Genomic DNA, 25,707 nt, shown 5'->3' on the forward strand with positions numbered 1-25,707 from the left:
TTACGATTCTCTCTATTAAAAAAGTTCGGCACGAAGCATTAAGCTCGAGCCTACTTGAGCATAGTAATTAGACGTAGCTCCGTAGCATTACAATTGTAGCGTTGCGTAGCTAAATGTTAACGGTGGTTGACTACGAAAGAGAAAGGTCCTACGATTGCGTTGAAGTTACGAATACCCAAAGACTTTTACAAAATAAAAATATGTACATAATATCTTAATTTTATTTATTTTGATAAATTTTATATTAATATTATGTGTTTTAAATTCCTCCAGTTAAATACTATATCTACTAAATATATAGCCAAAGATGGAATGCATAATAAAAAGAGTTTAAATTTACGAAAAGAAAAGATTTGTCATAATTATTAATTATATGACACCTAATTCGGCTGTGTTGTGTAATGATGATCACAGTAATGGTATTTGTGTACTTTTTTTTAATAATATGGTATTAAATTCACTTTTCATATTATATTATTAAAATAATTTGGTTTAAATATTGTAGGATTGTTATTGATTCACTTTAAAGCTTTAGTATAAATATATATTTGTTTGTATAATAAAACTATGTATAACATTCTATACATATTATAATTGTATATTTTACACCTTAAAAGCTATTTCCCGAGTCGGTGGTAACCAAAATAGGCGTTGACTTTGATAGAACAATGGAAAAATACGCTAGGATGTCGTTTGTTAAATTCGAAACGTCCAATAGTAATTTAACATGAGTCCGCGTGACCGAAGCAATCATGACCCAATCCAATATGTTACCTGTCAGCTAAGGACTTCGGACCTACATATTAAATGACAATATAGACCTAGACTACGATAGATAGATGTACAATTTGTGTGAATGTTAATGTTTTTGTAACGAGTAGGGGATTGAATAGAAAACGCCGTAAATCTCTTCAAGGGGTTATATTTAAATAAATCATCGAGGAATTTGTCTACACTAGAAAGCTGTAATCTAAATGTAATCCTTGCAAATAAATTATTTATTTATTGAAGCCGCTAATTATGGAATTACACAAATTACCACACACAAAATTCAATCACTTCACACAGTACTTTATCGCTTTTCGCACTTTATCTCTTCGATGTTTATCTCTTGGTATCGTACTCGAAACTGAAGTAATTTAATAATAAACAAGAACAGTCTGATTGCACTATTTTGACTTTACTCATTTGTTTTTTTATTAAGCTTAAATACAATTTGACACAGAGAGACGAATGAGTACTTTAATTAAACGAGTGCAATTAGAGAGACCTTATAGACTGGCCACTCCCTTGCTAACCTTGGTGTTGTCAATCGAAGGTATTCCTATGAAAAAATAGCCTGATTTAGATTTTATGAAGATAGGCAATTAAGTGTTTTAGTAGAGCTCATCAGAGATGACGTTAAATCCTATGCGAATAAGGAATCTATTTTTTTAATAAATAATAAATCATTTACGACTTAAGGTACGAATTCCATATCATAGCACTTTCCACACTCAGTACAACAATGTGATTCATATCTACTTTAGTATATTAAAATGATGTAATTAATACGTTTTATTAGGTGCAATAGGCAGCCTTTTCTTTATGTTAAGTAAAACGCATATTAACTGAGATATTGAGAGAACAGAATTAAATATATGTGCTATAACACACATATCCACATACACTTATATATACAACATTCCCGTTTTCCAAATGAAAACAATAAATAAACAAACTCAAGTAGAGGTTTAACAATACAACTTTATTGCTTCTTCGAGTGCCTTACTCCGATTGATATTTGCGAAGCCTTTGTGGGTAGAGAAACCTGTCGTTTGTATTGTTAAGGGTATATTACACATTTATAGACAAAATATTTATTACAAACAAAACAGTACAGAAAATAACAAATATAATGAAAAAATGGCTGTAATTGACCCTGGCTCAGCATTTTGCCAAGGAGCAGACTGTTTCACACTGCTGGTCTCTTGCCAGAACCACAGCAGCTAGTTCGCGTTTCATTCAATGGTTTTTCAGCTGAAAAATGATATTTTGAACATAGAAGTTTGTGTTGACATGCCAGTTTTACCACGACGTTTCCTTTCACCGTATGAGCGAGTGTTAAATCCAAGAGTTTTTTAAGCCAGATTTTTCTCTTGGGCTACACCCTCTGTCTTCTTTGCCGATGAATAAGTATGCCTACAGGTTCAAATTTAATAACGTGTAATATATCTATATATCTATCTTACGCTCCATAATAAAAGTTTATATTTTATTTTTAATTCTTGAGTTAGGTACAACTGTACTCAAGATAATAGATTTGATTCTAGAACATTTATTATTCGGGTTGAACAGTTTATCTAAGTATATTGAGCTAACAATCGAACCGTTCCGTCTGTTTCCTTGTTAACCGACCGCGAAATTGTTTTATTGGGTGCACCACTTTGAATGTGCACGCCGTATCATTCAATTGTCGCTATAATGTGGGTTCAAGTGATTTACAAAGGTTAGACTTGAAATTTAGAATAGTTTCTATTTATTGAATACTCATTAATAAAAACATGACGATAAAGTGCGTGTAATATTAGTTTTTTTAATGCGATGTCTGGTATTTTAATTCTAGTATGATGGCTATTTAAAATTAAAAAGACTTGTATTAATACTGTTGTTTAAATAAACAACATATCCAGAGACCAGAAGAGGAATCATTTTTTTATGAACGGTCTCACTTGATCTTATCTTTGCGATAAAACCGTCCATGGACACTCCAATTGCCAGAGAGTTAATGCGCTACCGGCCTTTAAAGAATTGTTATGCTCTTTTCTTGCAGGACCCTAAGTCGAATTGGTACGAAAATATTTCAGTTGGCAGCTGGTTTTACATAGAATTGCACGCCAATCCTGTCTTAAAAATGCTCAGTTATGGAACGACGGACGTCGAGGTAATACGGGTGGAATTTCTTAGTTGGCCTCGACGTCCGATAATGAAATTCAGCTGCAGGTATTATTATAATCCGAACAACTCCCCTGAATACTCTCCATGGTAAATGTGGTAGAAGATGCAGAGAGACACCACATCTCTATGCCATGCTAAGGGATGAAGCTGCTAGGAAAGTTACTGGTCGTCGACGATTTGAACCGCTTCTCGTTGAATACGTTTAAGTGGAAAGATCTGGTACTGGTACTCCATGTGTCGCCAATATGCGCTCTAAAAGTTGGTTTACAATTCAAGGTGTTATTTTGTGTGTCCACGCATTTGCTTCACTACCTAGAACAATAAATTGTCTTTGATAAACTGTCTATGAACAATTGTCTTTGACTAAATCAGTAAAGACTCAATATTGTGTACTTAAAGTACACAATATTGTACGTAAAGTAATCAAACTCCTTTGAAAAATTACGTCTTCTACGTCATCACCTACATTGTCTACGATCTGAGAGGACGGTTTAAAAGTTAAAAATTTGTTAAAAGTGGATTTTCATTGATCTTTACGATGGCACTCGTGAAGATTTATAACCGCCAGGTGGTTACAAATAGCATGTTTATTTTTCCTTTCAAAGGAAGATCTCGAACGATAAATCAGATTTGAGAAATTGTAACACTTATTTTATATTAAACTGTAAAGTTCTGTTAAGATTATAGATGAGATATATTTCAATGTAAGATAAGATAATATATTTCTTTTAGTATTAGGTTTTATAGTTCTTTTTCAGTCCAACTGACTGAGATAAGAAAATAGGTGAAAGATAGATTGACCGATTGAATCAACGTCGCGCACCAAAATACTTTTTTCTAAGTGCGCATTTAACGGTGAAAGCAATCGTAGTGAAACCGGCATGTTTTAACTCAAAAAAAAATCAGAGCACTTAGTTGTCAATAAATAAATTAATAATACCAATTCGATTTAGGGTTCCTCAAAAAAAGAAGAAAAGAGAATTAATTTCTTCTTAAAAAAGGCTTTAAATAAAAAATAAAAATATGTTATATTTCAACTGTGAACTATTGACATAACATATTTAATATTTTGCCCCTATTCAAATCAAATCAAAAATAATTTATTCATATAGGTAACATAATGTACACTTATGAACGTCAAAACAAAAAAGAAAAAGAAATGTACTATTGGGTTACGTTCTTTGATGTGATATCTTTTTAGTAACTTTTTCAAAGCTTTATAGATTTAAAATTATACTTTTATTTCCGTTAATGTGCAGAAATAAGATTTTGTCTGATATAAATTACTTCAGTCTTCAAACGGAAAAGATAATTTGATTTCCATCAAATGACGCGATTAGAAGAAATCAGAGAATTTTCTCGCTAAAGTGAAATCGGAATGACAAAGCTTTACGACTTTTCCTTTATTATAAAATTTGTTATAATTAATTTAATATGTGTTCTATTTATACGTTAAATTTAAAAAAGTTTCATTCGTCGGAGATGTTTTGAATTGCATTTTTAAAGCTTTATTTTTCTTTCTTTAAATTCATACAAAATAAGAAAATTCAACATTTCCTAACCATATCATAGATTTAGATTAATTCTATGCACAAAATTCCTTATCATTGACTTATTTGTTTCTTATAAATTTATTTTATATAAAATACTTATTCTTTCAAATTCTCTATTGTACAGGGAAATCAGCAGAAAACGTAATTGGTCCTAACTATCAATTATGTACGTCTTAAGTCCTCAAGCCGTAAGCCAACAAAAAGATTATTAGCTCAGGAACTTTATTATATAGTTAATATTATTTAATGTTTCAGTTTTGGCTTGATTAGTTATTTTTGTATTTATAAATTATAATGTTTTTAGATAATATATTAATGGAACAGTTGCAGATATCTCATAATAATAAGAATAAAATTGTGTGTATTTATTATAAACAACCCATTAGAAAAGTTCCCTATTCTTCCAGAACATAATTGTTGTTCATTAACATTTTTTTGCTATTTTAATCACAATTTTGATTTTTTTAGTTATGTCCATAATTATTAGAAGTTACGGTATAGTAAGTACTAGTAAATAGTAAATAACTAATTTAAGACAGGTCTTAAACTATTATGGTAATAGGTAATTTATCCTTGATAATCCATTTAATTTCAATTACATTTTATTACCTCCTAGTATTTCAAGTAACAATAGCACCATATTAATTAACGCGTCGTACTAGATTATCTTGAGGCTAAAAGCCAACTACAACATGTTTGCTAGAATGTATTTTAATATGCAGGGATGGATTATGATTATTTGGGCCCCTCGTGAAATCAATGAGCATGGCAATTTCAAGGAATGTCTTGAGTACTTGAAACTTAATAGTCTTGAATGTATACTACTTGTACTAACATATGAATCTAAAAATTGTGCGCCCACTTAAACGCAGCATACAAAGCTACAGTTGTATTTGATACAATCATGATCAATGGAACAAAAAGAATATATAAAATAACGAATACAGCTTAAGTAAAAAACACTTAGGTTACATATGTTACAGTAAAAATAAACAAACTGATGTGGAAATGGGTGGGAGACATGGCAAGAGGAACATGTAGAGGCTATAGAATTGTTTAGAAAGAATGTTCTAGAAGTCAAATTGAAATTTTTACTTGATTCATGCAAATATTTACGTATTTTACCGTTACGTGTCGTATTATTTCACTGTAAATATGTTTAACAAATACGGAGCGGTAAATGACTAAAGTTCCAAGTTTATTTTATATCCAGGCGGATGAGCAATTCTGTTTATTTAGTTTCTTTATTAACATGCAATTTTTCCGTATATTTACTATATAAATTTGATTATTTTAGTAAATATTTCTGGTTAAATTGATAGAAAATAATGCTGTGCATTAATTAATCGATATAAAGCATTACGTATGTTTTACGTTTGTAATCATATATAACAAGGACATACCATACATACACACATAGGGCACATACATAAGTTTTAAGTATGGTAAAAAAATCGTTACTACTAGGCTATCAGCCTGGTTGGTACACACAGAGCACTAATGCATAGAAGTGGTAATAAAAATAAATAATATTCATATATGAGTATTATTATTAAGCTAGTGAGAAGCTTAGGTTGCGAATAAATACAGCGAAGATAATAATTTGATAATAATTTGTCAATTCGACAAGTGACAAACCGTCCTGAAGATCCTGAGAACTTAAACTCAAAAAAACTTGAGCAAATTAATCCCAAGGATTACAATCATTTCAATAATCGTCAAATGTATAAATAGCCTTATGGATTAAATTAAGGAGAGTTATGAATTTATTCAGTAATAATTCTCGACTTTTTAAGGAGTGGTTTATCTTCTGTAACATACGGACGCTTAGATTAGTTCCATTTCGAGTATTATATTGGTAATAGCCATTTGTTTATTTTTTGTACCTACAATAAGGATATTTTTTGGACATATCTCATTCTGTGGTATATATATTTAGTTGGAGGAGCTTCCTTGACAAGTAGAGTGAAGGGCACGAAACCCAGAGGCCGATCTGCTCGCTGTATCGACCAATTTAAGATCGTTTCGGCCTTATTAGAAGTAGTTAGGATCTCACGCCCAAGACAATAGGTATAGACAACATATATAAAGCAGAAGTTATATAACTGAAGGTCCTTTTGAAACGCGACTAAAGAAGATATTAGTAAATTAAACATTGACTGTGACGAAGGTGTGCCAGAAAAACAAATTCTATATTTAAATATTTACGCTTGGATCACCTGTGGTGTGTCTTTACGCTAATTTCATTACATCACCAGATAAATTATGTGTCCTTGATAGTTTAATGTTTATTTTATTTTAATAACGCGGTTGAAATTTTGATGTCCGGATGTTAGATAGTTTATGAGTTTTCATCAAAATAAATATGATTTGCCATTGAGACTTGTGATACAATATGACCTTAAATTTATTATTTAATGATATTTATTTTTAATCTAAAGTGTTAAGCAGTGGTAAGTAACACAAGAACAGAGTATCTGTCCCTTATAAAAAGTAAGTAGTGTTATAGTACATTTTCTTAAATGTATTTATTATTAAATTAAGTAAGACATTACTAGTCTTAAGGCTAGATTGTAAGTGTCTCAATGAAGAGAGAATTTAAAAATATATATGTATATTTGGGTGGCAAACAAGCCTACGAGTCGCTCATTAAGGGCATTTTAGTGGGTGTGTGGCCGACCTTTGACGGATTAGTACACTCTAACTTTGAATAGTTGGAGGTCGTACATCCACGTGTTCGCTAGTCCGCAAAAGAAAGTAAAGAATATTTAATTGAGCGCAATTATTTTTATATATCGCTTCTCGTACTAAAATTTTTAAGACGGAAAATAATTATACATTTATAAATAATTATATCTTGTTACAATGAAAATTTAAAAAAAAGTATTTATCTCTATACAAATCTCATGTATGGCTTAAAATGGCACAGTCTTAAGTATGGTTAGAATATACTGGATTGTATTAATTAACTGCATGAAAAACTGTGAGGTGTAAAAATCAGTATATTATTTTGTTTGTATAATCTATTTAGAATGAACTTATATATGAAGGAATGATCATAGAACTCACATATAAACACAGAAAAGCTATACCAAGTAATTATAAAATCGATGAGCATGAATAAAATAGTATCATAACGACCTCGAACTTGTCCAAGATATACGGATGACAGTGGACAGCCGGTCTATAGATAGACGCGGATGTTCGAATGCTCCAATTTAAACGGTGTAATAGACGTGAATAAAATATATTGTTTCGTACATTAAGACGTTTGCTATTGATATAAAGTTCTTAGATTAATGTATCGATTTTTTTATTTTACATTCAAGGTTTAGCCTGAAGCACAGAAGTAGATAGTTTTTATATGGCGCAGGGGAAATGATAAAGTGATTTACAAAGATGTGTTGTATATCATATAAAATATTATATATTATATTCCTTCATATATATAGTGTTATAGCTGCTTTTGAGACCTACTACTATTCACTCACTCACACATTTACACCCACACACTTATCATGCACTCAGGTGTGATTAAAACGGTTCAAAAATTAAAAATAAAAATGGAAACGGTTAGAAAAATAGGTTAAATAATGTCATTATTTTAAGTAATTATATTGTTTATGGAAGAGCTGGGAACCCAGCTATTTTTTACCTAAAAGGGTTTTCAAATTTTTTCACTTTGAAAAGAAAATGTACTTAAAATGAATAAAGACTTTTTATTATTATTATTATTATATAATACGCTCTTAAGGCTCCTAAGCCGTAACAGTTCAGGAATACCTCCACATGCATCTCAAAGAAGTCGTTAGCAGCAGTGCTTTAAAAAGGGCTTGGTTGCGGAACGCCAGGTTTTGAAATCAATATAATAAATAGAATATGTTTATTCGCCTCTGAAACATTACGAAGATATCAAGGTTATCACTGTAATTTGTCGACAGGCCGCCGTACCCTTAGATGTATTAATTTTTACATGCCATTTCCTTGGCTTTAATGATGCATTTTTACGACTTCAAATCACGCTTTCGGATAACGTCGAGGTCGTTAATCGAGATAAATATAACGATAGTTAAAATAAATTAGCCCAGATCTTTATTACGTGACAAAATGGAGGTGCCACAATTTGTGTCTGTCTTTTAATGCAGTTCGCGTTTGTTTATCAATTAATCTTTGCTGAATTATGAAAATGCTGATGTTCATAAATATTTGGGAATTACCACTCGAGGAAGACTTTTCTAAATTTCTTCAAAAACAGATCAATAAATCTAATAAAAGCTAAAAGGTTGATTACAGATTTATTTATTTATTTATTTACAGATGGTTAAAATTGACAGTAAAATTACTAAGCTTCGGAAGTAGTCCGATCTTTGTATTTGTGATTATCGTAAATATATAGTTCTAGTAAGGTAGGATAATGTTTGGTTTATAAGTGACCCAATTAGGTATCTCCAGGTTCTTCATTAATCCATATAAATTATTGCAAGCGCACCAAATAAGGAATAAGCAAACGTCGTCGCTATCAAACTAATTGACTATTGTCCCATATTCGTAAGTATAATTACTCCAGATCGTTGATAGCACGTAACTTTAACAAGCCAAATAGGTTTAATTGACCCTTTTTAGGATATTAAATAACTTATCTTGATCTAACCATTGTTATTGTAATATTTTGACAAGTTCAGACAATGCTTGCATACCGCATTACTATGATTGATACTATCTCATAGCATGTTCGCAAACAAATGAACGAAACAAAAGTATAAAACCGCAAATATTTGGGTTTATATTATAACTTATTTAGAACTTATATAGTAGTATTTATATCCTTTCAAAATCTCAGATAACATTTCCCAATTAATTACAAAATCGATATTCATTGAAATAATGGGTTCATAACGATGAATTCAACATAATATGTCATGGGCGGTATTAAGTAAATTACGATGACATTAATTTTACTTTGGTAATTCTTATTGCTTCTGTTTATGTTTCGTATTCATAAAATTCTTTAGATAACATTTACAAAGTGTACGTTTTTATTTTCTCACCTACATCGTGCCTCACATAAAGCCTTAATGTTTATAGCCAACTTTAAGTACGGCAAATACCAATTCCAACAAATTACTACCAATACCCTTTGAATATTAAAAGGCTGAAGCGTTCTCTAACCTTCTCTGTCAAATTCAGACGGTTTCCTGAAAATAGCGGAAAATGTGGAGTGACACGGGTCCTAGTTGACATAAAAGTGAGGGAAGCCTTTGATACTGGCTTTTTTGTAATATTAAAAAAAAATTATGTATAATCTTGTAAGATACAGTGCCATATAGTTTCCTTGGCCGGCGGCTAATCATTAGTAAAACCGCCGCCATTTTGGTGCGTACATCCCTATTTACTATCGTTTATTTTTATTCCGTGCATTAATAATTACAATGGCAGTTTTAAGTATCGAACTCTTCCGATTGCTAGGTATATTTAAAAATGTTATATTAATAATACAGATAACAAAACCTAATATAAATTATTCCTATATTTGTGTTACTTTTATTCAAGCCTAGAACTGTATCTTCTTAATTAGTATACGTTGTTATTAAGACATTTCAATAAATTATTAAGATAACCTTGCCGACTTCAAATTATTTCAGAAATAGCACTCTGATTCTAATGATATTATCTACAACCAAGATTATAAACATTCAAGCTAAAGTTCTAGCTAGAAAATGAAATAATTGTACATTTTGTTATATATAACCATCACGTACATACCCACACTTTTACACCATCACACAACACAATCAAATTAAGCTTAGATAAATAAATTAAATCAAAACTAGTTAAATGTATTAAATACTTTTTGTTTGTTTCCTCCCTTTTGTAAATCTTTTTGTAGTACAATGTATTATGTCTTTGGCTATATTTTCAGTGTATTTGTTTGTAATTATATATAATTTATGTTAGCTGTATGATTACGTAATAAATAAATAAATAACCATTTGATGCTGACTAATTTAAATGTCTATCCTCAGTATATAACATAAAATGCGGTTTCGTTAATTTACTACGAAACGTTGGCGTTAAATTGGTTTAGGGTAGATATTCGGCTGTCTTGGCATTTACACATGTTACTATATTTTATTAGTCTGTCAGCGATTACAATAAAATTCGCGTGAGCGTAAGAATTCATTAGTTCACCTTATTACGCGTCATGTGAGATGCTTATTGTATGGATTTTATTGACCACGTAGGGTGATATACAAATATAATAATTAGGTATTTTGGCAATTGGATGCTTTAAAGAAGCTGTTTCTTGCGTCAGTGACTTCGTTAAATATTGAATGATATTTTAACACAATGTTTAAATAAATAAATTTGCGTTAATGATTTCTGAACACTGGCAGTTTACGAGCCTCGAATTTGAAATCGTGTTTTCGCACCACCGACTGTACTAAAATATATTCAAGTGTCAGGCAGAGAGAACACTTTTTTTTAATTCATAATAGCTTTCCAACGCTCGGCACACTGATACATTAGTAAAAGAACCACAATAAAACAATTAATATAAGAGAAACTAAACTTAAATTACAAAAGACTAATAACGTCACGTTTATAAAAGCTGAGTTAATTTCGTAGCCCAGCGGACTTTTTTTAAAGTGAGAGTGTGAGTTTGAGAATTCGTTTTCGGTTCGGAGCTTTTTTTTAAGTTTAAATTGTTCTCTGTATTTGTTGAACACCAGGTGAGCTTAACCGTCAATGGCGGGTACGATTGCATTTCTAAAGCATGAAAAAACCTTTATTATGAAACATAAGATAGACAGGATTTGAACCTGCAGACATCCCTACTCATCAGCAATGAAGACAGAGGTTGTAAGCCGAGAGAAAAAGCCGGCGTAATAAACTCTACTCTCTACGGTAATAAACGATACTCTTTCAAAAAAAGCAAATCATCAAACAACATAAATATATATAAAAGGTTATATATATACTAATTTAAAGTACTGTATTACATTAAATAATACAATTCCTAAGTGAACTGTTTAGACGCAAATATTTCGTATGAAACAATCCCATGTGGTCTGACAGTATATTAATCAAACAATGGATTCGTTGCCTAAACCCTTGCGAGGCTGTTCAGAACACCTGACATAGATAAATAATGAACGTATGATTTACTACTCATGTCTTTATCATCTGTGGGTTGTTCACCTTTTATTTATTATTAGTTCTTAACATTTAAATATATAATTTTTGGGTTTCGACGGGCAGCCTTATCAGGCAACTTAAGTGAGGAAAAAGTATATTGAATAAATGACAAACTACAAAGCCAAAACAGATTACATTGATAACAATATAACAAAAAACTATAACTAACATCAAAATATATGATTAAAAGGAGTCCCTTTAGACATGGTTTCAATGATGCTGGCAGCATTTACAATTGATTTAGGGAATCAATTATACACGAAATTATATTTTCGTATAGAAACAATTTTAAGAAAAGGTAAAATATTTTTAACGGTTTAATTTAATGACGTGGAATAAGTGTTACCATGATGATCTTATGTTCCAAAATAAATGTATTTTATTTTATTAAGTACGTGCTGATGTAGATATGATGTGGATGCACTTAAGACATAACATTTATATAGCGTTAAGGCCATACATTTGTCTAAATTTTAAAACGCTTGTAAGTTTACACCTTTTGCAATTTATAAGGATACATATATATATTAACTTTGGGTATCAATTACAATTTAAATTTACAGTTTTTATAATACTTAATTCCAAGTTTTGTGACATCACCGCTACAAACACAAATTTTAAAAACTAAATCAGGCAGATGGAAATGTATTAATTAAAAAAACAGTATTTAAAATACTAAGGGCCTGTTTCACAACCTGTGTCCGGATAAGTTCCAAATAAGCTATTTGTTACTTATTGGTAGGATAAACAGTATTTTTGCGTTTCACGACTGTCAGATAGCGCCTACCTACGATATCGTCATGAAATGCGAAGTATCTTATTAGGAACTTTTATCTTTCGATTAATTTATGTGTTGCATAGCTATTTGGGACTCTATCCATACATTGTGAAGCAGGCCCTAAATCGTGTTTATTATTGCCAAATATACTATAAATGAAAACGTATCTGCTAAAAAGTTTTCTTTAATATTAAATGTTTTTATTAGCTGATAACTTTCTCTCATAAAGTTTTAAGCTGCAGTGATGATCATTATAGATATCCGTGATAATGTCTTAAGTTTTAAAACCATTGGCGTTATATAGACAGATAAATAGACAAAGTTTCGAAACTCGTTAATTTGAGTTTGTTTCTGTCTGGAGTTAGCTTCAGAACAATAAGCTTTCAAATGTACTTCTTGGTTTTCTAATATTGGTATTAAGAATTCAAGAACTTAATAGCACTTACGAAAGTCCTTTATTACATGGATTTCGACGTAAACAATCGTATAATTGTGGAATGAAAAAAATATTTTCAATAGATGTTGAATAATTAAATGAAACAAATCAACATTGAAAGCTTACATTACGCAATATTAATTATATATACATTTTAAACCCTACTTTAATATTAATTGTAAAACATACGGTTATTATAATAAATTATTACTATATACTCGATCCTGCGTGATGCGTCTTGGTTTGAACTCTGGCTGTAAACCAATTTGAACTCCTATGTACGAAAGTTTGGGTAGAGTATGAAACTATCTTAAGGAAATGTCTTATCCTAGCTATATAATTGCCATGTCCGGCACAGTGTAAGCGAATATAGAAAATTAACTTTCTCCAAACCGCAATGTGTGAGTCATAGAACTATCCGTCAAACGAGGTATAGATACTTAAAGGTTATAAATACTTTTAATTTAATTTCCTATAATTGGTTTTTATTCGTGTGTCTTTGGTTACTTTTACTTCTAAGTTTGTTGCAGGTACGATTGTGATTATTTGGGAACTACTACAATATTATGTTTACCTGCAGTATTGTTCTCATGTAAGTTCTCATTTTTGTCTTTTTTGAGAAATAAAGTCTTTCAACCTAAATCTAAAATTAAACAGAAAAAATTGAGGGCAATTTTGAGGATTGTATGCGACAATTAAATATGTTGTTTGTAAATCATTTACTATTATGTATTTTTAGATATTTGTTAGGTAATTAAAGGTTATGTACATTTATTAATACCACTGTAATTCTATTTCTAAGCAAGCTTTCTTAGATCAAAGACATATGAATAGTCGAAGCAAACGATAAACTTCAACTATACAACAATTATTTCTTTCATTCGTTTTATCTCTCTCGTTAAACAGTTGCATATTTCTTTTGTTAAATTTTTAATTCAGAAATGATGGAAATTAAAGAAAGGAATGTTTTAATAAAAGCTTTTCGCTTAGACTAGATTGTCTCAGTATGTCTCAAGAATTTTAACTTATGTAGGAATGTGAGCAAATCTAAGAGCAATTCAGTAGAATTTATTGAACGTGGTAATTCTTACTTATTTACATATTTTATTTAAGTCCCACCTATTATTTGGGTAGGCAGTAAAGAAAAGGTGGCTACGGTCCCTATACCAAACCATTCATAAATTTAAATAATTAGACTCTGGAAAGAATAATTAATGTAATGAAAAATCCGACAAGACAATTTTCTAAGTGTTTTTATATACATATTACTAGCTGCCCCCGTGAACGCGTTTCTCCTTAAAGAGATTTTACTGAGCCTACCTGTTTAGTACATACGAACATGGAACATTTTGCTATGCTATCCCAGAGACTGTTCGGTTTTCCGGAATGAAATCTTTTTAGGTTGTTCTGTGAATTTTTCTCCGTAGATTTCCTCAGAGTTCATAACATAAGTTTTTAATAAAGAAATAAAAAATTGGGGTTGATTGTAAAGGGTTGAAAATTCAGGGTTATATGCATTTACTAATGCTGTATCATAACTTTTTTAAAACTAAAATTGAAAAAAAAAAATTAGGGGTGGATTACCCTTAACATTTAGGGGGATGAAAAATAGATGTTGTCTGATACTCAGACCTATCCAATATGCACACAAAATTTCATGAGAATCGGAAAGCTGTTTCGGAGTTTAACCACAAACACGAGAATTTTTATATATATGATAAGGATAAAAATATCTGTAAAGCAGGGCTGCGCGACTGGTACTGTGAAGATTATTGTTAATATATATGATATTTTAGAACAAAGAACACAAATTGGGCATCCCAAACAGTTTTAAATAATCATGAAACTTCAAAATGCCTACGGTTCGTACGTGAAAAGCACTTTGTTATTTAAGACTTCGTTCGCATTCAGCTCGACTCTGAAGCTTATCCGAGGTGGTTTTGTATTACATAAATGTTTAATGTAAAATTTGGAGACAGAGATAAGCTGTCACTATTCAGCTTAATATAAATAAGTAAAAAACTTGTTTACACTTTGTCTACGAGTCTAAGCTGTGTTATGAAGCGAGTATTTTTCCAAGTTAAAAAAATAGGTGTTTGTTATTGCAGCATGCAATGTAAAATTTTGTTTCTTTTTCGAGAAACCTTCGGCGTTATTATAAAATTCAACTAAAGTGTAAGTAAACGTAAATATTTTATATACATGGAAAACCTATTCCTTTAATTATTATTAAAACTAGGAAAATCAAGTCTAACGTTTATAATAATGCCCGGGTTGAAATATACGCGCGAATAAAAAATATTAATGTTCATTTTATTACGTGTTAAAAGAAAACAATTTTTCCAAATTGTAAAGAGATTTTTAACTACAATCGAAGGAAAGGCTTCCGAATATTATTTATAGGACAAGGGCCCACAAGCTTATTAAAGGTACATATTGTATTTTTAGTAAAGGTCTAATATTGTTGAAGAATATGTATTTAAAGGAAAAATTATATTGAATCTATTTTAACAACCAGGAATAGAACCGGCTAAAATGCACAGTTAGTGGCCTAGTGGCTTCAGCTTCCGAAATTCGTTCCTGAGATCGTAGGTTCGATACGCGGCTGTTCACCAATGCACTTTCTTTGTATGCGTGCATTAAACATTCGCTGCATCGATGAAGGAAAACATCGTAAATAAACCGACTCAGACCCAAGAAGTCGATAGCGTGGGTCAGGCACAGGAGGCTGATCACCTACTTGTCTATTAGATTCACAAATGATTATAAAACAGATAAAGAAATCTGAGGCCCCGACCCAAAGAGATTTAAGTACCACTGATTCGTTTATTTTACAAAATCAAGTAATGCCAAAAATAAATTGGTCCTTAACGATCCAATGTTTCTAGTATACGAAACTAATGAAAAAAGTACACAAATAAAATAACAATGTTTCTTTTAAATACATTTTAAGACCCGTTGAGAGTATTTGAAGTATCTAGGTGATGTAAAAATTCCACATCATTATCCAAGAATGTCGTATACGAAATAATTCCTTTGGCGATGAAAATTGCAAACTTCGAAATTGGAAAACGGGAAATCAGTACGCGTCGAGCTGTCAAGGAGGAAAGTTGTGTCGGTGGTCACGAATTTTCCCTCCAAAATTACGCGTAGTTGAATTGTAAAAAAGTTTGTTTCATTAATATGTGGGGTTATATTTAGGTTTGATTCTGTATCAAAATGAATGATAATGAAGATGAGTTTGTTCAAGGTAAGATTTTAAATAAGTCCTTGGGCAGTCGAAAAGATTTAACAATTAGGAAAACTAACGGCCCATTTTAAACCGACTTGTAAAACTTGAATAAAAAAAAATCCACACATATTATATGACTACAAAAACCGTTAAAGTTGTATATAAATTAATATAATAAATATGTAATTACAAAACATCAAAAAATTTACTTCTAGCATTTATTTATATCCTTGAACGAGCGCCTAAAATTATTACTATTCATTAGTCACCCAATGCCTGTTGTAATATCGATGCGACCTAACTATACTTTTGTAAAAAACAACTTTTTGTTTTGTACATAACGTTGCATGCCTCATTTTTAAATAGTTTCATCACACGATGTACTACCGATCTACTCTAAAATTTGTCACAAAGTGAATGTAACTCTCTGAGAAATAACGTATCTTTCAACCAAAAGGAAGTAAACAATTCGATATGATTTTTTGTTGAATTAAAATATGTAATGTATTTCGTCACAACTTCATTTGAATTATTCTTAGTTTATTTAATTTTTGAAACACTGATGACATAATATGCAGACAAATATTATTTATTACATAAATTATAGAAAATTTATATTATATGTATATCTTTGTTATTTTAGAAAAAAGTAAAACAATATATTGTATTGAAGAATATGTGTTTTTTTTTCAGATAAAATCACAAATATTTTGTTTCAAAACTCATTATGGTTTCTTTAATTGAGAACACGTATAGTTAGATAAAAAATATCCATCTTAAGTTAAAGCGCACTTTAAGCCCCAGTATCTCATATAAACAATTTCCATTAATAAATAGTATTTTTATCTACTTACGGTGCTTAACATCTTTACCCGTAAAAAGCTACAATAATGACATAAATTGAATTGCAATATTTAATTATGACTAATAACGTTTCTGAGGAAATGAATTCAAATTTCTATAGAACCCTTTTTTGACCTCAAACGTGCAGGAGGCTGATCTGATGTTCAGTCATACAGCCCATGCACATTCTCAATGCCAGAGATTTAAGAATTGGTACGCTATTTTCTTGAAGGACCTTAAGTCGAATTGATTCGGAAATGCTTAAATGAAAAATATCTTAACCTTATAACGCAATGTATACGACCCTCATTTTCTTAAGATCTCATTGAGATCTTTCTTAGCATACTTGCTTTAATTCTTCATTCATGGACCTTTTCATAATAACCCACATTATCTTTAAGATGGTAATTGTATAAGAGAGATGATAAAATTTCGGATAAATTCTTAGCATTTTCTATTGTACAAAATTATTTCTATTAAATCTATCCTAATACCTGATAAAGAATAAAAGGTTTGTATTTTCGTACAATTAGAAGGCGTAGTACGCCTTTGAAAGAATTGATCAACGTAAATTATATAAACGTCTATCTATATAAAATTGGGTAAGACATGTTTCAGTAAACATAACTCAAACAGTCTGTACGGTTTAATTATCTTTATATGGAAATTGTATTCGTTTTACAACAAACTCCCAGAAGAAATAAGAGAATTATCATTGAATAAATTCAAAACTTTAAAACGTAATTTAATGTGACTTGCGAACTGGTGTTAAATGTAAATTTAGAATTAATTTAACTTATTTTCTGATGTTCATAAGGGAACTTGTTTATCTATATGAATAAAGTTATTTTGACTTTAAATCAGCTATTTATAAAACTTAGCGATTAAAAAGAGTGGCGGAGAGTTTCGTGGTAGAACATGTAAATTTTGAATTTATTTAACATCTTTTCTGTTGATGTTCATAAGTATACTTGGTTACCCATATTAATAAAGTTATTTTTGGTTCTATACGACAATTATATGTATATTTACAATTATATGTATATGTACAATAAACACGGAATATTTCATTTTGAAGTATGTATTTAAAATAATTATATTAATGTATAGGGTTAAGTAAGTAACAAATAATTCTTATAATAAAATACGTTTTATCCTTTTACAAAGATTTATTAAACATATCTCTATAATCTTCGTTTGCATTGGATTAGAGATAACACTATTTTTAGATGATGTTTTTACTTACTCTACCAATACAAATAAAAAGAATTGTCTGTTAAAAATGCTAACCCTAACAGGATCTTGAATATTGTATTCTGTCTGCGAAAAAGCAGAGTCGTTAAAACGAACCGTTTCTTTTTGAGAATACAAACAACGTTTACAATAGTGCAGTACAAAATGTGCAGAATTCTGAAATGTCTTTAGAACCGTAGTTACTAAGACTTTTAATAAACATTATTTTTGTTTAATCCTTTCACCAGTATTGCAGAACATTAATAATAATAAATGCCATAATTACTGTATTGGCAAAATTGTAATTCATGTAAACCTGCACACACTTTTATGAACTTTGTTGTATGAAAAATTGTTTCATATCCATTCTGCCATATGTAAAAACTTTTTCAGTTTGTTTTAGTGCTTTATTTATTTTTATATGCAGGTTAGATAATTTTGAATTAATGTTTTCAAATAAACCAAGATTATTACTTTATTGCAGCTAAAATATCAGTCTTTTCTACAATTTTGTTGTTCCCTTTGGAGTAGAGACTCTTGGGCTGTTCAAGTTCAAGAGAACAGGCAGTAATTAAATATTTAAGTTGGCACCTGGGACATAGTACTTACCAGTGACCCTAGAGCCGATGATTTTCTCGCGAATAAGTATCGCAATACAAGGAGAAAATACTGCTAGCGTTAAAGGGCCACAGGGCCCAAACTTTGATTAATCTTAAATTTATTTATTTTAAAATATTATTACTATTTGGGTTAAGAAACTTGTAAATTCTGTCTATTTGATTTGGTTTTAATAAACGATTTTATAATTTCAGTAATGTTTTTTTTTTTTTGTTTATTTTGTTTATTTATTTTGTACTCCTACAGCTAACACAAATTACATATAATAGCAAACAAATACACCGAGAACATAGCCACAGACGGAATACATGATACATTATATAACAAAGATTCAGAAGAAATAATTTTTGTAATAAATGTAGCGTTATGCCTAAAGATTTTTGACTCTGCGACCTTTCAACTAAACAAGGAAATATACTAGGGCCAAGCTATAAGAACTATTAAAATAAGCATGTGTTAGTTCATAATCGTATGCCACACGTACAGACCATTCATACCTTGGTTGTTTGCCAACGTAATTCAATAGCAACTATTTTCACCTTGAGACAGTTGCAGTGTCAAAGTTACGTGTCAACGGACACACGTGGGGTCGAAACAATAACAAAGACATATTGTATTACTCATTACTCATAAGGCCAGGTTTTATCACTTCAATATGGCTATCTTTTTTTTTGAGGTGGAAAACATCAATGGTACTTCTAATTTGAAAATTCGACAAAACTCAAAAATTGGCGAATTGGCGAATGTAGGTTATGCTATTTTAATTTTTTTTTGTGGTTGCTTGTTTAATATTTTCCCTTGCTAGTTTGTTTATGTTCTAATATAATTTATGTAAATGTGTGTAAAATTTGTGATGCCATATGTTCTTGTATAATGTTATTTATACACGTTTCGGAAGTTATAAATAAATTAATTGTTAACTTAATTCAATAAATAGGTTCTTTTCGCATTTATAAGCACTGTCTAATGCAATTTTACGATTGCATTAGACAGTGCTTATATTATTACATAGGCTCATTTAATTTTGATTAATGAAAGATTCATTCTATTTTCGAAATGTCAATGTTATATTAATTTATTAAAATTATTATGTAAAATATGGTACAGCTGCTTCTTCTTTCTTCTGAATCTTAAGTTGAGTCCTGGTAGAAAAATAAGAAATAATAATATACGTTCTACAAAATCACATTATATATAATATAAACTGAATAATATATAATGAACAGTGGTTTCATTTCTTTTCAACGTCTAATTTTTTAGTAACTAGAACTACAATAAACAATTAACGAAAGTCTATAACTGTCGGGGTAATAAAATAATTCAATCGTGATAATAGACCACAAAGCAGTAAACGGTGGCAAGGCAATAAACAATATAGCTGGTTTATTGACGAATGTGCCCTTGAGGACAATGTGGTTTTACCGCTCGGCTTTTAATATACTTTAGAACTATTGTGGGATTTCCCTTAACCTCGGGTTTGGGAGTTGTAAGTTGCGATATTCATTCTCAAGTATGACATTTTAATTTATTGTTTTACTGAGAGAGAGAGAGAGAAATATAAAATATAATTTTTAATGTGACACAATTATCGGTAAAATAAAATAGAGAATACAAACGAAACGAAAATCGACATTAAAGCAAATATGGATATCCAGCACGCATCAGAATGTTTAATCGGGACATTGGTGCGTTTTGGCCAGAACCTGATCTTCAAAGAAAAGGTAGAATGGGATGATGGAATGCCTGGGTTTATTTAGATTTTTTTAGGAGCAATTTGTTTAGTATTTTAATTGCAAACGATACATCAATTAATTGTAAACAAATAAACGTTCAACATTTTATGAAATGGTTAGAAAATTGTTTACTAAAGACTACAATATATTACGAAATTTTATACACGCCAAAATATCCAAATAATCGCTTAATTCTCCCAACGGTATGGAGCATATGATCACATTTTTACGGCTCTTTCATTATATATTATTTATTTGTTATGTATAACACGTTAAAATTACTGTTTATTATTAAGAAAAAATAACATGTATTTTCAGTGATAGAAATATGTTAACAGTTATAATAAGAGGCATTGAGAGTTTCCGTGGGCGGCGGAATCACTTACTTTACTTGAGCCTCCTGCCCGTTTGCCCCTGTTCTATAAAAAAATACTTTTATCAAGTGTCATTTCCCCTGATAGTCACATGTTATAATTTTAATGTCAACTCACACTTACATCCTAAAATTAAAAGTCTGATGCACGAGAACTACAAGGAAATAGAACCAATTTAATAAGAATTGTTTAACTTTACGTCCCTCCATTTTCGTTTTCTCCCACTAACCACAACTTTGTAAAGTTTAACAAAGTCGCCTTGATAAATCGCTAAAGGTGTGTTATCTATAAAAATGTTGTAGGAAGGGAATATTTGTATTTAATGTGATTTTTTCTCTTTTATCATGCTACATTATCCGTGAGTAACATAGATTATATTAATTAAAAAAACCCGTTTGATGAGTAATGATAGAGAATAGCACTTTTTTAAAACAGATTATATATATGTATGTCCTAGAAATATATCGTCAATCCATCAATATTGACATCGTCATTAGCGGGCTTCATAGGCGTCATGTTGGTAAAGCGAGCAAGACAAAGACACGAATAATTATCGTACAGTATTTAATTTAGATTGATTCCTTTTAACAATACAAATAATTCTTTTAGCTTTAATTATAAACAGTAGCAGGTCAATCTACCGGCCCCAACTCGGTCCAGCGTCTCATTGCCACAATTCTCCACTAATACTCAAAACTTAATCTCGCGTTATATTAATTAAATATTGCGTTCTTCTCGAGTTTTATGTTATGTTTTATTATTTTCTCTGATCGCACTGTCAAAGACAATATGGCGCCTTCGAAGCATTTGCTCTACTCTAAATGGTCGTATCATTATTCGTTAAATAATGATACTAAATTATAAAAAAAAAGTTTAATATTTTGGAACATTAGATTATCATCATGGTATCACTTATTCCACGTCATTAAATTCGAACCTGTTGGCATCCCTACTCATCGGCAAAGAAGACAGAGGGTGTAGGCCGAGAGAAAAAGCCGGCGTAAAAAACTCTCGGTACTCTTTTTTGAAAAATGAAACCATTAAACAATAACAAAAAAAAATGAGTCAAATTAAATATTGATTCTTAAAAGTAATTAATCTCAATTAGTAACCAAAGTTAAGAATCATTGGACAATTGATTCGAACATCTCCTGATAATCCCAACATTCCCCGACATAAATATTTAAGTTTGCCTAAACATATTATGACCATTTAGTTATAACGTGTTTTATTTCTTTTCGGCTCATATTTTGCTAAAACGTAACATTTATGTGAATTTAATTTTACCTTTAAGATGAGTTTTTGCCCTCGGTGTCCCAATTCCCAAATCAAGTTTCAAACGTTTGTTACACGCAGAAAGTTGGAAATATTTTTTCAAAAAGATTCAAATATTTAGTTTAAGGATAAGTTGAAGTCAGCTACTGCCGTCCCGACGGACGTTGAATTTGAAAAGTAAGCTTAATGTTCAATTTGAACTGAAACAAATAACTATATCTCACCAAAATGTTGAATTTGTCAATTTGTATGGTAGTAACAATTCGATTTTTTAATATGCAAAAAGATATATCTTAATATATTTATTTCTTGTGTGCGTGTGTATGTGACTGAACTCCTCCTAAACGACTGGACCGATTTAGACGAAATTTTTTGTGTGTGTTCAAGGGGATCTGGGAATGGTTTAGATTCACAATTTTGTCCGCTGGACAATGTTTTTTTAATTAATTTTCAATTTATTAGTTGTTGTTGATTTTGGAATGTTTTACATTGGATCCGACAGACGGCGCTACCATCGCAAATTTTAAATAATATTCGAATTTTAATTTTAGTCTGTCCCGAAATTTTAAAAAAGTTTTGTTATCATTGTGTTATATCGTGTGTGACCATGTGCTGGATCGTCAGATATTGTCATAACATTTGAATAATAATTTTCATCAAAATGGCTTATTAAAAATTGAAATTTTGAAATTAAAGACGTGTAGACAGGACAACGTCTGTCGGATCCGCTAGTATAAATATATATAGATATGCAAATTAAAACAAATGCTAATCTGTTAATTAATGTCTAGGAATTGGATGTCTTAGACATGTCTATTGAAGCTCCTCAAATTTGGTAGCAGGGTCCATCATGGTTTGCAGTTGCTATAGACATCTGCCATAGTCGTCTGGCCATATTTAAGAAAGTTATAGAGAACGACTCCGTCTCTAGTCCAACAAACCCTCACCAGTAACTTTCAGAGTCAATTAAAACGGTAAAATGAATTGTGGTTTTCGAAAAACAAATGCTCGAGTAAATAGCTGTACAAAATTGAATTTAGAATTCCTAACCAAAGAGGAGATATTGTGGCCTCGTGGTTTCGACAAAAACCGAATTACATATGACTATCGCGTAAATATAATGACAATAAGTTTTCTTGTTTGTAGATCTCGTAGTCTATTAATTAAATCAGTCATGCCAATATCAGTAAGGATATTTAATACTAGTAGCTTGTCCCGCTTTCGCGCGCATTTCCTTCTTGAGAAGCTTTGGTAAGAAATAAAGCCTTGAGAATTGAAACAACTTTTTAAATGGGTAGATATATAAATAGGGTAATACGTAGTAGTACCGACACTGCAAACGAAGGACCTCTATTTTATACTTACTTCACTTCAGTGGTCTTTCGTCCTCCCCTCCAGAAAACGGACAACCCCGCGACGTGTCCCATCCCTGCAGAGCTACGCTCGCCAAAACAGCGAACTAAAGCCAACAGCAAGATTACATTTAAAAAATGGCTTCTCACTTCTCCGGCGCTCGTACCAAATAAAGACGTTGCTTTTAATTATTATTAGACATAGAAACAGACATTACATTTATTTCTTACAAAACACACACAGAATACAAAATTACAATAATAATTATTATTATTGTTCAATTAGATGAACCTTTGTTTATAGATTTATAGATATTATGTGGGATTTCATGTAATTTTATTTGTTAATTGATCATAGATTACATGGTTTTAAGTCATTGTGATAGTGCTCATTTAATTTTGATTCTTTTTTCTATGGCCTAATAATATTCGTAATATGTTTATTATCTACTAACTAATCTAGGCAACGGTGTATATCTTCTAATAAATAAGAAGAGTATTAAATTTCACAAATTCTGTATAAATGATAAGTAAGATATTAAATGTTGTTTTGGGCCACACAATATTGATGGTGTAGTAGATATTTTTGTGGATATAAACAAAAGCAAGAATGTAATATTGCGCATATTTAAAGCCATATTCCTGGCTTTGGGATTGAATACGACCGTTTTCTCGGTATTTACATACTCGCTGTCTCATTTAATATGATTTCAGGTTTCCTTTGCGTTGCGTGAATAAATCGATATTAAATATCTAGTAGTAAAGAATTTTAAGTGTTGTCCCATATAGATTATAATATTATGACAAAAAAACTAATTGAAAAAGTTTTTTATTAGGTATATAAAAATGATCATATAACATTTTTGTATATAATATTTTTAATCATTGTGTTAGCGAGATAAAAAGATTAATAAAAAATGGGTTTCTCAATGATAAAATGTACATAATACATCAAAAGTTCTCCTAAAACCCGTCTACGGGAAACTATAATGATCTTTTTCTGACGAAACGTGAATGCGTTTTACTACATGAATAAGGTAAATAAAATTAATGTTTATATACTTTTTGCTTACAGAGGAAGAGGAGGGCACAGAATTGGAACTTGAAGCGCTGTACAGGCGATATTGTGTCAGATTGAAGCATGCCCTTTTCGTGTCAGCTCTCTGCGTCACATTACTCTGTACTCTAGTGCTATTGTGTGCTGTCTGTGTTCTACATTCACAAGTAAGTGATGATGTATTTATAGTTTCGTAAAGGCTGTGTAATTGAACCTCTGAATAATTGCTTGTTTATTGGCAATGCAATCAAAAATTTTAAGACCTATGCACATTCTGTAAGCTTCTTTATTTGTAAATAATCAAATCTTTCTGTATTTTTGTTCACGCGTTAGCATTAATTCCTTTTAATTAAAGTTACAACATTTATAATCCTCAAACAAGAATAATATTGCTTTTTATAATATAAGGCTTAATAAATAAATTACCGTGTTGGAGCGTGGTAACGCTACGAGGGATAGCCATGGGCTACGAATTACAAGACACGGCCTACGCTTAAATATAAATCAAATGTTAATATTAAATTTTGTATTAATGATAGTCCAGCCAAACGTTACAAATGAAAATGCTTGAAGTGAAACTTCTTTAGGCGCATGAGGGTAATTTTTTTACGTATGAAACGTCACGAAGATGTGCAGCGTTTTTGCCGAAGAAAAGGGATAGAGCCAACTTTACAGTTTTAAAACTAATTTAATAATGTGAAGTATACTAGTATATCTATTTACGGAAGCAGTGTCAGCTGAGATTTTTCCGCAATAGATATTAACGATATTTATTAAAAACGCACTTCCATGGTTTTTGCTGGCGTTGCAAGTGTGCAGTGCGGAAAATGAAACTAACAAACTAATTTATATCATGTTAATATAATGTGTGAATATTATATCAAGTTCTTCACTTTAGATATGCAGTTATGTATGTATAGTAAATTGCATTAGAGGTGCACCTAAACCACTTAGGGATGAGATTAATCTCTACGAAGTCTGTAACACCTGGAACGTTAAGTGCATCTGAAATAAAACTGCATGTACATATTTGATATATAAACTTATATACATTAAAATAATTAATAAAAAAAACTTTCAAAACATATT

General features: G+C 30.6%; 1 protein-coding gene across 4 annotated transcripts in view; it reads left to right on the forward strand.

Annotated features, from left to right (window-relative positions):
• Nucleotides 1-25,707, forward strand: part of LOC110995397 (adenylate cyclase type 2) — a 118,301-nt gene that overhangs the window by 6,296 nt on the left and 86,298 nt on the right. For 3 of the 4 annotated variants that reach the window (XM_022262552.2, XM_022262554.2, XM_045627917.1), the window contains one exon: nt 24,637-24,785. In XM_022262552.2, coding sequence (XP_022118244.1) covers nt 24,637-24,785 — 149 coding nt within the window. Of the gene's footprint in view, nt 1-15,741; nt 16,152-24,636; nt 24,786-25,707 lie in introns of those variants that run through there. The other variant, XM_022262553.2, reaches the window with a different exon arrangement.

Source organism: Pieris rapae, chromosome 4 (assembly GCF_905147795.1).
Source record: "Pieris rapae chromosome 4, ilPieRapa1.1, whole genome shotgun sequence".
In the NCBI taxonomy this organism is placed as follows: Eukaryota; Metazoa; Arthropoda; class Insecta; order Lepidoptera; family Pieridae; genus Pieris; species Pieris rapae.